The following is an 18,255-nucleotide window of genomic DNA, read 5'->3' as shown; positions in this document are numbered from 1 at the left end:
CTCTTAGTAACTCTAACATAGCCCACATATATTTATTTATCTCATGAGGACTTCCAGCAGGCCTTGAAATACTTGACACCTTGCCTTCCAAGCTGCTGCATGTTTCAATAGAAGCAGTGCAGGAATCACTTGCAGCTCAGAATGTGACTGCTGTTAATCTGTTAGTCTGCGTATCCTTTCTGTTTAAGTGTATCCTATCCTCTGTAAAAATGGTCACTCTTGTTAATGAGCACAACCATGCTAACCCATGAAAAAACTTGCACAGTCTCTCCAGAGTCAAATTGATTGATAAGTCTCTCTCCTATCATGCATGGGCAGAATTGCAGAGACTTTTGAATTTAATTCTAAATCATGCTTTTTTTTTGTCACCATTGCCCTATACCTGTGAGGTAAATTCTCAGATCTGTCTTAACTTAATATTGTTATTATGAATGTGTACATCTCCACCACCTTAGGCGCCTCCGTAGCCAGGTGGGAAGGTGCAGCAGTGCGTAGCACACGCTTCTTGATTAGACCGGAGTTTGAGCCCATCACCACCAAATACAGAGGATGCGGAAAGGTCAGGGAATGACCACCGCATATCCCGGAGCAATATGGCCTTAGTTGCTAATGCTCTTAAAAACCAAATAACAAACAAACAAACAAACACCACCACCATATGTGCCCTTAAAAAATTGTGCTCTACATCATTAACTTTTACCCTGGCGGACATGCCTGGTCCTATTCATTCTGTTTTGTGCAATATACAGTCAAATTCCCTATAACGAATTCGATAAATCCAGCAAAAAAATTTGTTATAGAGAAATTTTGTTATACGGAGAATATCTTTTTTTATTGGAAATTGTTATCTAATTAGAAAATGAAAACGAATCTACATTTATTTTTAATGTATTTTATTTCAAAAATATACTTACCGTATTTCTTCGATTCCAAGACGCCATTGATTGTAAGATGCACCTTAATTTCAGTACCACCAACAGAAAAAAAGCTTTGATTCTGAGAAAAATAAAATAAAACGCTAAAATATATCTAACAAATATTTTTATTATAATAGAATTCAATTTACTAACAACAGTAGTATTTATCAGTAGGTATGTTATTCACCACTTCTGAATCTTCTGAGCCATCGATATCTGCATCTGAATCAATATCAGAGTCTACTTCACATTCAGAGTCTGATTCTTCTGAGCCATCGCTATCTTCATTATCCCATAATATATCATCTTCTGAGCCATCGAGAGCATCGGTGATGGAACAATTTTTAAATGAGTGCTGCACTAATCTTTCTGGGATTAGCTTCCAAGCTGTTGATATCCAATTTTGCTAATTTTGATGCCGGTGCTTTCTTAAATTTTCCGGAAGGTGTCAGTGGAAGGTTGTCAGTCAACAACCAGGATTCATATTCCTTTCTCAAGTAATCCTTAAATGGTTTGTTGACTGCAACTTTGAGTGGCTGCAGTTGGCTAGTCATGCCACCAGGAATAACAACCAAGTCACCACGTTTTATTTTTGATCTGTTTGGACAAATGTCCACAAAATGCATCAAGTACTAGCATGTGCTAAGTGGGTTACGAAGACTTCCAGGACGTGTATTCCACACAACATTTAGCCAGTCTTCGGTAAGCTCTGCTGATATCCATCCATTTTTTTGTGCATGTATAATAACATCTTTGGGGAAAATTTCATTCTTTGGTATGGTTTTTCGATTTAAAATTAAATATGGTGGCAACTTTTGACCATCAGTGATGATGCATAGCATCACGGTGATATGTTGCTTTTCATAGCCCGTGCTTATATTCTTGATTTCTTTAGCACCTTTAGCATTTACGGTGTAATTTTGAGGCATATTAAAGAAGACCAGGGTTTCGTCAGCATTTCCAATTTGACTAAACTCAGTTTCTTTTTTTCCTTAATTTCATCACCTGTCGCTGAAAGTTAATCAGCTTCTGTTTGAAAGTCTGCAGGAATTTTTTGAGAGAGAGATGTTCAGCACCTTAACAGTAATCCGCTAAGACGCACGAGTCTGTCGCATCAGCCGCGACCTTTAAAAATTATTTTCTTTATTACGAGGGATTTCGCAATTTCTCTGGCTTTCAATTGCACGGCTTGTTGAATGATGGGTAATTCTTTTGCGCATGTCTCCATTACAAAACATATCACAGCCTCATTGATTTCTGGAAATCTTCCTTTTTAGGCCCTGTAAAGCACTTGGTTGATGCTTTACACGAAAATATGGAATTGCAATCATTTCTCCAATGACGAATATTTACTTCACTAATGTCAAAATATCGACCCGCAGCTATATTTCCATGTTCTTTTGCATACACAATAACTTTTCGTTTCAATGCAGCTTCGTAGTGCAATCTTTTTGACAATATTTTAATGTGCAATAAGGGATCAAAATGAACGAAATACTGTAACTCCACTCCTTACGTACTTTTGAAGATACAAACAAAACTTCCTAGTTTTCGCTGAGTGAGCTCCACTATAATAAAATAATGGTGGCTTCACATTTCGAAAGTGCATGAAATCACCCACGGCATTTTATTCTCCAGTGGAATTGGAGAATGCGATAATGGTCAAACTTTGAGGTGGGGTTTCTGCCTCAAAACAAAATGTGTGGTGCCGTGTACAAAGTGCGGGAAAATTCAAAAAACAAAACAAAAAAAAAAAAAAAAAACTGCGATTGTAAGATGCCATCGATTTTAAGATGCACCCCATTTTTATAGATGTTTATAGGGGGGAAAAGTGCATCTTAGAATCGAAGAAATACGATATTTAAATTACATCTACACAATTTTCGCCGGTAAGTATCACAAATTAAAAAAATCGGTAATTTTCGTTTGCACAGTACAATTAAAAAAATAAATAAATAATAAAAAAAAATTTCTGTTTATACTTCATCACAACAACCAAGTCAGTAGAGTTTATAATAAATTGACAATACAAATATTTATCATATTTAGTAGTCACGGGCTTGAACCCCGGTCCACTCAAAGAACGCGTGCTGTGCACTCTCGCTCCTGATCACTCGGCTACGTCAGGCCTGTCTGATTCTCAAAGAAAACCTCACATTTATTGAGAGCATTAAAAACATTATCAGGAACATTTTTGCAAAGCTGTAGGCTCAGACGAGTCGTTTTAAAAGCATGAATCATTTCTTTGCGAGTTGCGTTTTCTACGGGTTGTTCTGATGCATTTTCAGTGTCATCGTTAATTTCTTCATGATCATGGTCATGCCTAACACTGTTCAGCAGTATTTCATCTTTATTTGAATGTTCTGTTGTAGATCTGTTTATGTAGATCTTGATCTACATAAACATAACCATCCAGTGTTTTATTTCATTTTCGATGTTTCCAGACGATTCTAATAATATCCAAAAGTTTTTCAGTTGTGAAAGGGGTAGTTCATCTTCTTCATTCAACTTCTGTGTTCAATGCAAATCCCGCTTTTGAAAAATCAATTTTGAATAGTCTGTTCAGTGACATTGTTTGTCCAGACTTTTGCCAGTTTAGAGACGCAATCTCTAAGGTTAATTGTAACCTCCAAGTTTCTATTTTCTTGTAATGTATTGACAATCTTCATTATTATTCTCTTTCGATAATGAAATTTAAAATTTTTAATAATGCCTTGGGCCATTGGCTGGAGTTTTAATGTTACGTTTGGTGGTAAAAACAACTTCACACTTTTAAGTTTGGCAGAAATACTGGCAGGATGTGCCAGACAGTTGTCAGTAATCAACATGATTTTTCTTTTTTCTTTTGTTATACGCTTGTCTAGTTTTAATATCCACTCTTCGAAAATATCACTTGTCACCCATGCTTTTTTATTAAAGGAGTAGTCAATTTCCAAAGATTTTGTGCCTCTAAAACATCTTGGGGTTTTTTGATTTTCTGTTGACTAAAAGTCTTAATTTTTCGCTTCCTGTCACATTGACTCCAACTAGCACAGTGATTCTTTCTTTGCTTTGTTTTCCGCCAAAACATTTATCATCCTTAAAAGCAAGTGTTCTATTTGGTAAAAATTTAAAGAATAAACCCATTTTGTCAGCATTAAAAACATCCTTACGCTCATATTCTTCCAAAATCTTCTTTAAGGTATTGTTCCTCCAACTGTTGCAATCTTCTTCACTTACATTAACACTTTCTCCACAAATAACCTTTTCCACAATTCTGTGGCGCTTCTTAAATTTATCTAACCACCCAGTGCTCGCATTAAATTCTGTATGTCCAAGAGACTGTGCAAATTTCAGAGCTTGTTGCTTAATTATTGGACCTGATATTGATATATTCATTTCACGTACCATTTTAGAACAGCTTTATCAACATCTTCATATATACACAACTTAATTCACTTCTTGTCTACGCCTCCTTCAATTGCATTTAAAATTGATTCTCAATTTTTAAAAATCAAAGATAAACTGCTTGCAGGTATGCTAAATTTCTCTGCAATATCTTTTTTCTTAAAACTCTGGTCAATAACATGAAGAATTTTGACTTTATCATTAAACTTTCTCTTCGATATTGTTTCTTTTGCAACGGTAAAAATTACTCTGCATGACAGTTGTAGCTCACTGCTGATACATACCCCATGTAGCCACCGACAGTTGTAGCTCACTGCTGCATACCCCATGTAGCCACCGCAAACTTCGCTGCGCTGGCCATATAGAGAATTGTTAGTGCCGCCTACTCGTTCTCTTCTCAATTCAACAGTATCATGTGACCTTTCCTATCAATCACTTTGAAGAAATATACGACTTTGTGAATTTCTTTTAATCTGCTTCATCATTATTATTATTATTATAAGCCATATGGTATAAGGAAGTCTGAGGCTTATATTGCACCAGCCAAAAAAAATTCCCAAGTTACCCTGAGAGAGAGAGAGAGAGAGAGAGTCAGAAGTAGAACGGAATCGCCAAGAAAGAGAAGAATGATATCCAGCGTAAGACTCTGGGTGTGCCAAGCCCATACTCACCAGAGGCAAACTTTCATTCATATATACACGAAAGAAAAAAATTATGGTTAATGTATGCTGTATGTTACTTTTCAGAAAAAAAACAAAAAAACAAGAGCATACAGCCTATGTGATTGATGACAAATTGTTCTACAGGAATGAAATTTAAAAAAATTCATGAAAACCATCTACTGGGAGTCAAGTTAGATAAGAACAGATATATATATGTACATTCTAGGTGGTAGATGACTCTCATCAACCGGTGCAATACCACCACTTTGCTTATTGGAGGCTCGAAGTGGTCTAACCCGTCTCTATAGCTCTAAAACAGTGTTCGCAGGCTGGCCACTAGTTAGTACACTGGACCGAACCTATTAGTAACTCTCTAGGAGACTTCCAGATCAGCTAGTGTATAATCTTGCTACCTCTACTCTGCCAGATAGTGATTGGAGGGAGTCCAAGTAGTGTGTATGCGCGGGGGGGGATTGTCGAGGCCACGTTATGTCATAGTTCTGGGTATGTCCAAAAGGGATATAGTTCTTGCCATGTGTACACCATATCCAAAAATTTCATTACTTCATAGAGCATGTCCCCCACACAAATTTTCTTACTATTGGATACACCATGAATTGTCAAACTAATAGAGAAAGATAACTAATAGAGATTTGCTTATCTGCAAAAAGATCTAACCTCCCAAACACTTCCTAGTTCATTTCACAAGTATATGTGGTCTCAGTTCTAATCTCAACGATGTTCATTTACACTTAGTCTTCCAAACCCCATGTACTTTTTCTGACAGAATCTCAGTTATTGGTTGATTCAACCACTGCACATCTCAGTTGCCCGCATTAGCATTAGTAGAGGCATTTGGTGCACGAAAGCAAGCTTATGCAGCATCAGCCAAGAAAAAAAAAAAAAAAAAAAAAAAAACACTTCCACTTCACCCCTCTGTTCGTTCGATATACCTGTCCAGCTGAGCCTTAAACTTATTTAGGCTATCAACTTCCACGGCAAGGGATGGAAGTCTGTTCCACCAATCAACCACCCACTGGCTAAAGGCAAATTTCCGCACGTCTATCCTACATCTGTCTTTCCTCAATTTGAATTTATGCCCTCTCAGGTGATTATTCTGAGCAAGAGGAAGAATCCCATCAGCATTGAGCATGCTCAAACCATTCAAGGCTTTATACACCTCTATCAGATCACCTCGCTGGTGCCTAGTCTCCAGACACTGTAATTTGCAAAACTTAAGCCTTTCTTCGTAAGAGCACCCCTTTGTTCCATTCACTAATCTTGTTGCCCTTCTCTGTACTCGTTCCAGCAGCTCTACATCCTTCTCGAAATGAGGCCTCCAGACCTGTATACAGTACTCTAGGTGTGGCCTGACCATTGCCTTATACAAGGGAATAATCACCTCCTTATCCCTGCTAGAAAAATTCCTATATATCATTGACAATACACCATGAGCTACTCTTGCAGCCCATCTGCACTGCTCAGAGAACTTCTTTTCTGCCTGCACAACCACCCCCAGGTCCCTTTCATTCTCTACCACTGTCAGTGTAGTACCACAGAGGTGATACATTGCTCTGGGGTTGCTGTTTCCCATATGTAGTACTTTGCATTTGTCAATGTTAAACTTCATTTGCCACCTCTCAGCCCATCTGCTCAACCTTTCCAGATCCTGTTGCAGCAGCATAGTGTCAGTACTGTCCTTGACAACCCTGCTAACTTTCGTATCGTCTGCAAACTTAGACATTAAGCTTGATAAACCATCGTCAATATCATTTATAAATACAGAAAACAATAATGGACCCAACACTGAACCCTGAGGGACTCCACTAATAACATTAGTCCACAATGAGCAGTGTCCATTGATTACCACTCTCTGTCTTCTCCCCCTCAACCACCCCTTTATCCATAGCAGCAATTTGCCTCCAATGCCACACTGCTCTAATTTGTGCAGCAGTCTTCCATGTGCAACAGTATCAAAAGCCTTTCTAAGATCCAAGTATATAATATCAAAGTTATTCCCTGCATCCATTTCCTTTGTAACTGCATAATAGTATCCAATCAAATTGGTCAGGCAAGACTTCCCCTTTAACAAAACCATGCTGTGTCTGAGCCATAACTGAATTCTTGTCTAGATGATCCTGCAGTGCTTCTTTAACCAGTGCCTCCATTAATTTTCCTGGAACAGAAGTTAAACTCACAGGTCTATAATTACTTGTGTCAGCCTTTGATCCTCCTTTGTGAATTGGGGTCACATTTGCACATCTCCAGTCTGTGGATACTTCCCCTGATTCCAAGGAAGCTCTCATAATTATGGCTAAGGGTTTGCTTACTTCCTCTGCTACCTCCTTTAATATAACTGGATAGATCCCATCCACCCCAGGTGCCTTTCTTTTGTTTATCTTCAACAATTTCTCCTCCACTTTACTTTCAGTTATTACAAGATTCTCTAGCTTACTGCCACAGTTGAATACATCTCTGGCATTCCCCTCGCTGAATAACTCCTTATGTGTGAATGTCAATGCAAAATATTCATTTAGTTTGTTAGCTACCTGAACAGGATCATCAACAGTTGACCCATCGATATCAAGTGGACCAATCTGATTCATCCCCTTCCTTCTAGAGTTAAGTAAAGAACTCTTTGCTGTTTTTCTTTGCATCCCTTGCCAAAGATTTCTCGTAATCTGCCTTCGCCTGCCTAACTTCCTTTGTAACTTGGTTACAGATCAACTTGTATCTATCATAGGCTTCTGTGTCACATGCTAATTTGTATGTATCCCATGCATTTTTCTTCTCTGCCATATGTCTCATTAGTTCATTTGACATCTATTTAGGCGTAAACCTTGAACAATATTTCTTAGTTGGTATGTAAAGCCTAGTAGCTTCCAAGATAAGTTCTTTGAATGCTTCCCATTTTTAATTTGCTTTTGGTAACATCATCAGTTTGGTCCCACTGTATAGAATTTAAATGCTGACTCAGTCCATCGTAGTCGCCTTTACGAAAGCAATAGCCCTTCCATTTATCCCTTATGGTAGTTACCTCTGAGTAAATCCCACTTCAGCGCACTGTGATCACTGCCACCTAGTGGTTCATTTATCTGCAGATTCTTAATGCATGAAGGATCACTACTGATAATCAGATCAAGAGTATTACTCTTGATTTGCTGATGTAGAAAACAATCATCCAATAAATCCCCAAAAGCCTTGCTAGTGTGTGAGTGACCAGCCCCCAAATTCTAGTCAATATCTGTGAAATTAAAATCCCCCATTATAAGACTCTCTGATTTACTGGCCCACTCTATTTCCCTGTACAGTTTCTTATTATACTCATCAGAGTCATTAGGCCTATAGCACACTCCTACTCTCAATTTTGATCTCCCAATGCTTATGTCACACCAAACTGACTCGACACTGCACTGTCTAGCGATGTCGACTGGCTTGACTTCTTTGGATTTTATGTGTTTCTTAACTAACAGCATAATCCCTCCTCCCTTCCTATCCTGTCTATCCTTTCTGTAGACGTTGTACTCCCCAAATTCAGTTCTGCATTCCTTATATCTGTGTGACACCACGTCTCTGATATCCCAACAATATGTGCCTTTGATGTTTTGAGCAATACCTCAAATTCATCAAATTTATTTACTAAACTCCTAGCATTGGTGTATACGCATGTATACATGCACCTGTTTCTATTCTTTCCATTATTTGTTTCTATTATTTACTGTATGATTCCTTTCACCTCAAAGGCAGTACTTGTGCAGATGTCCGTTCCGACATTAGATGTCAGAGACTTGGTAATTTGGAATATCATCTTTTGTATCTTATTTGGGTTAAAATCTCTCTCTACCTCATTGTGTCAAATTCATCTGTTGTCTCTACCATTCTCCCAACTCCACTAATCACTTGGAGCTCTTTGATTTCCTCTCTTTGCAACTTGACTTTCTCCAGTCCAATTTTCCTAACAGTGAGGTAATTTTCCTTGGTGATTTTAATGTTCATAACTCCAGCTGGCTTCCATTCTCTAGTCACACAGACCCAGCTGTTTGAGATGCTGAGTCTTTTGCAATTACTAATGACCTCACACAGATTGTTAATTTACGTACCAGAATACCGGATGATCCTAATCATACAGCCAATACACTTGATCTTTTTCTCACAAACAACCCTTCTAAGTACACGGTCGAAGTGAGTAGTCCTTTAGGCACTTCAGATCACAACTTGATCTCTTCTCCAATGGAGCCTTTATCTCATTGCTATTCCCAACCTTGTGTTGTTTGACATTACAAGAATGCAAAATGGGATGAGCTGAGAGATTTATTTTCTTCTTTTCCTTGTTCGGATTATTGTGTCAAAACTTCTGATGTCACTGTTTCCTCAGATCGTGTCAGTGAAATTATTCTTGTTGGTATGGAATCCTTTATTCCACACCCAACATTAAAATTTTGCCCTTAATCAGTTCAATAAATGTTCTAAGGCTGTTTAAGAGAAGAATGTTGCATATCGTAATTGGCTTGTTTCCAATTCTTCAGTTTCGTTTTATGCCTTCGCCAAAGCTCGCAACAATTGTAAAGCAGTTATTAATCAGTCCAAACTAGATTTTGAACAGGCTAAGAGTAGAAAACTTGCTTCTTTCCCTAATAGTAACCAAGCATTCTGGTCTCTTGCCAAAGCTATTGACCACAACTTTTGCCCATCTCTACTCCCACCTCTGTCAAAACCAGATGATTGTTCTATTGTCACTTAAGCCAAGGATAAAGCTGACCTGCTAGCATCCCATTTTTCTTCCAACTCATGTATTAATGATCTTGGTAAAACACCTCCCTCCATTCCCAAAATGTTCCATTCAATATCTCCTGTGGTCTTCCGTCAAAAGTAAGTTTAAAAGGATTTTGATGAATTTTGATGCTAAGAAAGCTGCGGGTCCTGATGGTATTTCTCTGCTAGGAAGGATGTAGAATTGCTAGAACTAGTACAGAGACGGGCAACGAGATTGATGAAAGGAACAAAGGGGTTCTCTTACCAGGGGAGGCTTAAATTCTGTAAGTTGCAGCATCTAGAGACTAGGCACCTGAGAGGTGATCTGATTGAGGTGTACAAGGTCTTGAATGGTTTGAACAGGCTCGATGCTGATGGGATACTTCCGCTTACTCAGATTAAGAACCTGGAGGGGGCATAGATTCAAATTGAGGAAAGACATTTGTAGAAAAAATCTGTGGAAGTTTCCCTTTAGCCAGCAGGTAGTTGATTGTTGGAACAAACGTCCATCTGTTGTGGAAGTTGACAGCTTAAATAAATTTAAGGCAGAACTAGACAAACATTTGGAATGAATGGATCAGAGAAATGGGACTTTTTTTTTTTTTTGCTGATGCTGTATAAGCTTGCTTTCTTGCATCATGTGCCTCTAATGCTTATACTGAAAAGTCACTGCTCCACAGTATTGAGAGACCTATAACTAGCTATCTGATGACAGACCACTAAAGCTTTGCAAAAGTCATTATAGCAGTTCAATAAATGGTAGATTACTGTTGAATAAATGGTAGGTTACTCTTTTGTGGATGGGGTGTCATTTAAAAGGAGTGCAGTACCAAAGCCACTCATGGAAACATGAATATTGTTTACTCTGAATTATAAGTGATTGCATTTCCTCAACAGTAGATAACTCCGATGGCCACTAAACATGAGAAAGAGAGAGAGAGGTCTTTCTGTCTTTCTTAATTTTGATAAGGCCAAATATTTTATTAATAAAAACTAATTTTTATTCTTCTTTTATTTCTAGCTTTCCACAGAAGCCAAAAATATTCATGTTCGAATTAGTTCCTGTAATGATAAAATAAGAAAAATTGATGAAGAATTGAAACCAGTACAGGTAATTGAATTTTGATATTACTTTGTCATTATCTAGTGTTATCCATTCCAATATGTAAGAAATCCTACATATAAGAATTATTATTTTATTATTATAATTTATTATTATTATTTTTTTTCATTTGAATTTCTTTGTATTCATGTTAGCAAAATCTAAGTTTCAAATACCATATTTATTAGCTTCAGCAAAATGATGCAGGGGAGCCCAAAAAATATAATAAATTAAACCATATCGCTTTCCCTCCTTCATTTACAGGCAGTTCCTACTTAACGAATTTTCCCTTTATGAGTTCCCAAGTGTACGAGTTTTTTTCCCTCAAGTATCAACAAAATCAAAAATATGAACATTAATTGCAAAAAAATGAATGTTAAACATTCATAAATACCACATTTCAAACCACACTCATAGCTATACAATACAGTGTACCTCTGCTTACAATATTAATTCATTCCAGAGGCATCATCATATCTTGAAAATATCGTAATGTGAACCCTATAACACATTGGTTTTTGGTTATTCATTCCAGCACCTTGGAAGTTGAAATTTTTGCTATATAACTAAGCTATGTACCTCACTAAAAGGTGATTTTTTTTTTTTTTTTAATGAAAATTGCATTAGTTACCAATTCAAATCATTAAAATGCACTACACTTTCATCATTATCATATGTTCCAGTATAAGAATCAATTTTGAACTCCTTTGTGATATTTTTCTAAAACACATTTCTGGATGTCACCACCATAAAAACAATTTTTGCTTTTTGGTTTATTTGGCTGTTAGTGCAATCAATTATAAACGGGTAGTAAACTTGATGTTATTGCATTTGCGAAAATACCGATAGCTGGAATTGTGTGTGTTTTTACGTTAATGTGGTGAAATATGTTTCCCCTTCACTGAAATCTTCAATCATATAAAAAACATAAATAAATTTTTAGAATTTTCTCTTCATTCCTTTATTCCAACATTGGTTTTTGCATCACTTTGTGCCTGAAGTAAAACAATATTGTGAAGATAAAAATATTCCTTTTTGGGTAATTCTGATTTTAGATAATGCACCTGGCCACCCACCATTTCTGCAATATTGCCCTAATATCAAAATAAATTTTTTGCCGCCAAATGCGACTCCACTTTTGCAGCCAGTGAACCAGAGCATTATTTAAATGTTTAAAGCGCATTATCTTCGAAAGACATTTGACATGCTAATTAATGCAACTGATAAGGAGGGAGGTCCAACTGTTAAAAAATTTTGGAAAGAATTCCATATTTTAGATACAATTAAAATAATACAACGAACTTGGAACATAATTACAGAGAAGAACTTGAAGGGTGTTTGGAATAAACTGCATCCTCAGTTTATTGATAATTTTGAAGGATTTCAAGAACCAGCAGAGATCATACAAAATGAAACAGAAGCAGATTGCTAACCAATTGCAGCTTGATGTTTCTTCAGCCGATGTCACTAATCTGTAACAAACACACAATAGAGAGCTCACAAATGAAGACCTCCTTGAAATAGCAAAATGTGAAGAAGCTGAGGAAGAACAAGATTTAACAGCTGAAACTCTTGTTCGTTCCTTCACTCTCAAGGGGCTAAACAAAGCTTTTCAACACATAGAAAAAGCAATTGAGATTTTCGATTCACATGATTCAAATTTGGAATGTACTAGGAAAATTGCTACCAATTTAAAAAAAAAATGCTTATGCATGGTATCGTGAAATTTTTAAAGAAAAGAGAAGACTGTCTTGGAAACAAATGCCTCTTGATGCATTTCTGAAGAAGGCTCCTCCTTGTGCCTCCAACAAACCAACAACGAGCGTTGAGACAACAGGCCAACAATGAGCAGCGATCAACAAGTGTGCATTTAGTCGATGATGATGAAGAATAAACATTCTTTAACATTTGTAAGTCAGAAATAATTTCTTTATTAATATAATTTGCTTGATTTTACAAGCTGTGTTTTTATTTCTTTGTATAAATCAGTCATTGTTTAAGCATAAACTAATTATCTAACTAATTTCATTGTTGAGAACATATCCCTGATTTTAACATTATGTCTATGGGAAAAAAATTCCTGCTTTACGAGTGCACGCGAGGAATGAATTAATTCATGAAGTTGGGAACTACCCGTACTTACTTCTTTCAAGTATCTATCAAACACTCTTTAAATTTCAATAACTTGTAACCTCTGAAAAAGTAGGTGTAGGTGGGAGTTTATTCCAACAGCCTTGGTGAATTTTCAATTATGTTTTCATTTATTTTTATCAATGTTACATCACCTTGTGCATGTCGTGTTATCAAGGAAAGAATTCCCTTGAAATTTAGTTTATTCAAACTTTTCAAGCCTTCAATTTTGATAAGAATACTCTTTTGCACCCTTAACCAGTCTTGTTACCCTACTGTGGATTCTTTCCATCAGGTCCACATCTTTTTTAAAATGGGGGTGTCCAAGCCTCAACACAATATTCAAGATATGGCCTAACCATTGCTTTATATTAGGATTTCCCAAAACTTTATATAGCTTGTTTATATAGCTCTCTCTCTCTCTCTCTCTTCCCCCCCCCCAGTACCCTTTGTGGCTGAAAGAATTGAATAAATTTTCACTTTTACTTAATCTTATAATATAAAGTCATTTATTATGTGTGTGTTTTCCTAGTTTTTAAATAACTAAGAAGAGAATTAATCTGAAGGATGATGTTGTTTAACATTACTTAGCAACTTTATCAGGAGAAAAGGAAGTCAATTTTTCATTCAAATTTGATTTAACGTTCAATCTATTTCTGTACTTGTTTTGAAGAAAACCAAAGATGACTAGCTGTATTCATGAATGTTGCATGATAATAACAGGACCATGAGATTATTTGTATATATTCTATGGATGGGGCCTCAAGTGCCAAACGGGCAATCAGAGAAATTTTCAAAGTGACCTCAAAGCATTTTTCTCTCACAAAGCTGTCTATTGCCGAAAGTGTTAAAGCCTTTTAATTTGTGCTTTCTAAAGTAAAGAAGTTAGCCTATTTAAAGGGAAGGAAAGATACCTTTCTTCTATATATATACAGTCGAACTTCCCTATAACGAATTCAATAAAGCTGGCGAAAAAATTTGTTATAGAGAAATTTCGTTATACAGAGAATATCTTTTTTATTTGAAATTGTTATCTAATTAGAAAATGAAAACGAATCTACATTTATTTTTAACATTAGTAAATAAATAAGAGGAGTATACCTCAATATAGTACGTGGAACACTTCCGTATGATACCCTCCAGAAATTAAAACGGAAAAAACGAAAAAATCGACAACTTACCGGTACATTAAAGTAAAATATAAATAATTAAATAATTAAAGTAAAATATAAATAATTAAATAATTAAAGTAAAATATAAATAATTAAATAATCAATTTAACACAATTCAAAATCAATTCAAAACAATTAAAATTCAAATTAACGCAATTAAAAGAATCTAACGAAAATATTCAAAACGATTTTCCTTCCTGAAGCTGACAATGCTTTTCGACCAACTGTCGTGATCACAGGAATGAAAATTACCGAATCAGGCTAAACCTGCAACTTAAATAGTGATTATATGTCTTCGCGCATGCGCGTAAAAGTCCACGCATCGGAGATCAAATATGGCCGCCGAACATTAACAGAATTCTCGTGTAATTTAATTTCAACGGTTTCTGCAATTAATAGTCGCGTATAATTACGTTGAACGTTAAGTATTTTGGCCTCGTTAAATAAAAAAGTATGTTTTTCGTTAATGGCATGAAAGGCTAATTCTGACGCTGCTGAACGAGAAGCACGAACTGAGGCTTCATGTTGATTTACACGAATATTAAGAGAAAACCGCGTCGAACCCTGGTAAGACGAGTCGCAATCACTGCAAGAAATGTTGTATACTAGATCATTAATTTGTGTTGCGAACGCGGAAAGAACCGAGCGATTGTTCAGTATAGTGTGTAACTTCCGTATAGGCCTAGCTATAATTTTAAATTCGGTATCTTTAAAGAATCTGTTAAGCTGTTTGTGCCACTGTTCAACATATGGGACAGAAATAAAGTATTTTTTGATATTACTATTGTTGATTGGTGTAGTATTTTTTATCCTATCCTTAGCTTGTACTCTAATTCGATTTATTGTGTTAATGGGATAACCCCTGTTCAAGAATCTGCTAGTTAATATTTGTATTTCTGAGTCCAGAGCAGAATCCGTCGTTGAATATTTATAGGCATTTAGAAATTGATTAAAGATAATCGATCTTTTGTAGGTGAACGGGTGGTAGCTATTATAATGTAGAAGCATACCGGTGTTTGTGGGTTTTCGATAGATGCTAAATTGTATTTTGTTCGAGTCCCGGGTAAGCGTGAAATTTAGAAAGTTTAATGACTTAGTATCCGTATCTTCCCTTTCCAATGTAAATTTGAGTCTAGAATGAATATTATTAAACGAATGTAAAATGTCTTGGATAGTACTACTATCAGTAATAACTAGAACATCGTCTAAATACCTCCCATAGTATGTGATACGGGGACGAAAAGGTGTCAAATGTATCTGCTCAATCGTTGAGAGATAGATCTCTGACATTAAGCCACTCAGGCTCAAACCCATTGGTAATCCAAAAATTTGTTTGTACACCTTGTCTCGAAAGGTGATGTAGTTAGCCTCAACTAATAGTTTAATTAAGTGAAAAATTTCCTTAATGGGCAGCTTCGTATAATTAATCGGTGTCGAGTTTTTATTTAACATATCCCAAATAATATCTAATGTGTATTCAACGTTTACATTCGTATATAATGAGGTAACATCTAATGAGAATAAATTGTCATTGTCGCCGAGTCTACAGTCTTTAAGATTATTAAATAATGTATCGTAATTCTTAATCCCAAATTGTATAACCTGTCTAAAAGGTTTTATAATGTTATATACATGTGTGGCTAAGGCTGAAAATGCCGAGTTCCTGTAGGAAACAATAGGTCGAATCGGAAATCCAGGCTTGTGTAATTTTACCTGACCAAAAAGTGCAGGAATATTGTATGTTGTGGACTTCGATTCCTTCAACTGAACCATAGTAATGTAGTCGTTTTTACGATATGTGGTTAACGTTTTATTGTATTGATTTACCAAATTGGTAAACAGTGCCGGGTCCGCTTCACGCTAAGTGGAGGTATCAGACACAACTGAATCTAACTTATTAATATAATCATGTTTATCTATTACATTCGTCTATCTATTTACATTCGTTTTATCTATTTACATTCGTTTAATAATATTCATTCTAGACTCAAATTTACATTGGAAAGGGAAGACACGGATACTAAGTCATTAAACTTTCTAAATTTCACGCTTACCCGGGACTCGAACAAAATACAATTTAGCATCTATCGAAAACCCACAAACACCGGTATGCTTCTACATTATAATAGCTACCACCCGTTCACCTACAAAAGATCGATTATCTTTAATCAATTTCTAAATGCCTATAAATATTCAACGACGGATTCTGCTTTGGACTCAGAAATACAAATATTAACTAGCAGATTCTTGAACAGGGGTTATCCCATTAACACAATAAATCGAATTAGGGTACAAGCTAAGGATAGGATAAAAAATACTACACCAATCAACAATAGTAATATCAAAAAATACTTTATTTCTGTCCCATATGTTGAACAGTGGCACAAACAGCTTAACAGATTCTTTAAAGATACCGAATTTAAAATTATAGCTAGGCCTATACGGAAGTTACACACTATACTGAACAATCGCTCGGTTCTTTCCGCGTTCGCAACACAAATTAATGATCTAGTATACAACATTTCTTGCGGTGATTGCGACTCGTCTTACCAGGGTTCGACGCGGTTTTCTCTTAATATTCGTGTAAATCAACACGAAGCCTCAGTTCGTGCTTCTCGTTCAGCAGCGTCAGAATTAGCCTTTCATGCCATTAACGAAAAACATACTTTTTTTATTTAACGAGGCCAAAATACTTAACGTTCAACGTAATTATACGCGACTATTAATTGCAGAAACCGTTGAAATTAAATTACACGAGAATTCTGTTAATGTTCGGCGGCCATATTTGATCTCCGATGCGTGGACTTTTACGCGCATGCGCGAAGACATATAATCACTATTTAAGTTGCAGGTTTAGCCTGATTCGGTAATTTTCATTCCTGTGATCACGACAGTCGGTCGAAAAGCATTGTCAGCTTCAGGAAGGAAAATCGTTTTGAATATTTTCGTTAGATTCTTTTAATTGCGTTAATTTGAATTTTAATTGGTTTTGAATTGTGTTAAATTGATTATTTAATTATTTATATTTTACTTTAATTATTTAATTATTTATATTTTACTTTAATGTACCGGTAAGTTGTCGATTTTTTCGTTTTTTCCGTTTTAATTTCTGGAGGGTATCATACGGAAGTGTTCCACGTACTATATTGAGGTATACTCCTCTTATTTATTTACTAATATTATTATCAACGTAGAACATATTGAGTATTACAGCTCTGATTCATACTATCTAATTTATTTTTAACGTATTTTATTTCAAAAACATCCTTATTTAAATTACGTTTTTACATTTTCGCCGGTAAGTATCACAAATTAAAAAAAATCTGTAATTTTTGTTTGCACAGTACAACTAAAAAATTGTCTGATTCTCAAAGAAAACCTCACATTTATTCAGAGCATTAAAAACGTTATCAGGAACATTTTCACAAAACTAGACCCATACAAACAATTTTAAAAGCGTGAATCATTTCTTCGCAAGTTGGCTTTTCTACGGGTTGTTCTGATGTCTTCAGCATCATCATTAATTTCTTCGTGATCATGGTCGCGTCTAACCCTGTTCAGCAGTATTTCATCTTCATTTGGATGTTCTGCTGTGATCTACATAAACATAACTATCCAGTGTTATTTTATTTTCGATGTTTCCAGACGATTCTAATAATGTCCAAAAGTTTTTCAGTTGTGAAAGGGGCAGTTCATCTTGTTCGTCCAGTCATTGTTCGACTTCTGTATTCAATGCAAATCCTGCTTTCGGAAAACAATTTTGAATAGTGTATTCAGTGACATCATTTGTCCAAACTTTTGCCAGTTCAGAGATGCAATCTCTAAGATTAATTTTAACCTCCAAGTTTCTATTTTCTGATAATGCATTGACAATCTTCATTATTATTCTCTTTCGATAATGAAATTTTAAATTTTTAATAATGCCTTGGTCCATTGGCTGGAGTTTTGACGTTACGTTTGGTGGTAAAAACAACTTCGCACTTTTAAGTTTGGCAGGATGTGCCGGACAGTTGTCAGTTACCAACACAATTTTCTTTTTTTCTTTTGTTATATGCTTGTCTAGTTTTAATATCCATTCTTCAAAAATATCACTTGTCATCCATGCTTTTTTATTAAAAGGTGTAGCCAACTTC

General features: G+C 35.8%; 1 protein-coding gene across 1 annotated transcript in view; it reads left to right on the top strand.

Annotated features, from left to right (window-relative positions):
* Positions 1-18,255, top strand: part of LOC150088100 (DNA repair protein RAD50.L-like) — a 191,811-nt gene that overhangs the window by 80,989 nt on the left and 92,567 nt on the right. Inside the window, exon 10 of the mRNA XM_090370018.1 lies at positions 10,740-10,829. Within this exon, the coding sequence (XP_090226144.1) occupies positions 10,740-10,829 (90 nt within the window). The remainder of the gene's footprint in view (positions 1-10,739; positions 10,830-18,255) is intronic.

This window comes from Mastigoproctus giganteus, chromosome 3 (assembly GCF_048544385.1).
Source record: "Mastigoproctus giganteus isolate SK-2022 chromosome 3, ASM4854438v1, whole genome shotgun sequence".
Taxonomy (NCBI): domain Eukaryota; kingdom Metazoa; phylum Arthropoda; class Arachnida; order Uropygi; family Thelyphonidae; genus Mastigoproctus; species Mastigoproctus giganteus.
The sequence above is the reverse complement of the archived record's forward strand: the minus strand, read 5'-3'. Positions and strand labels throughout refer to the sequence as shown.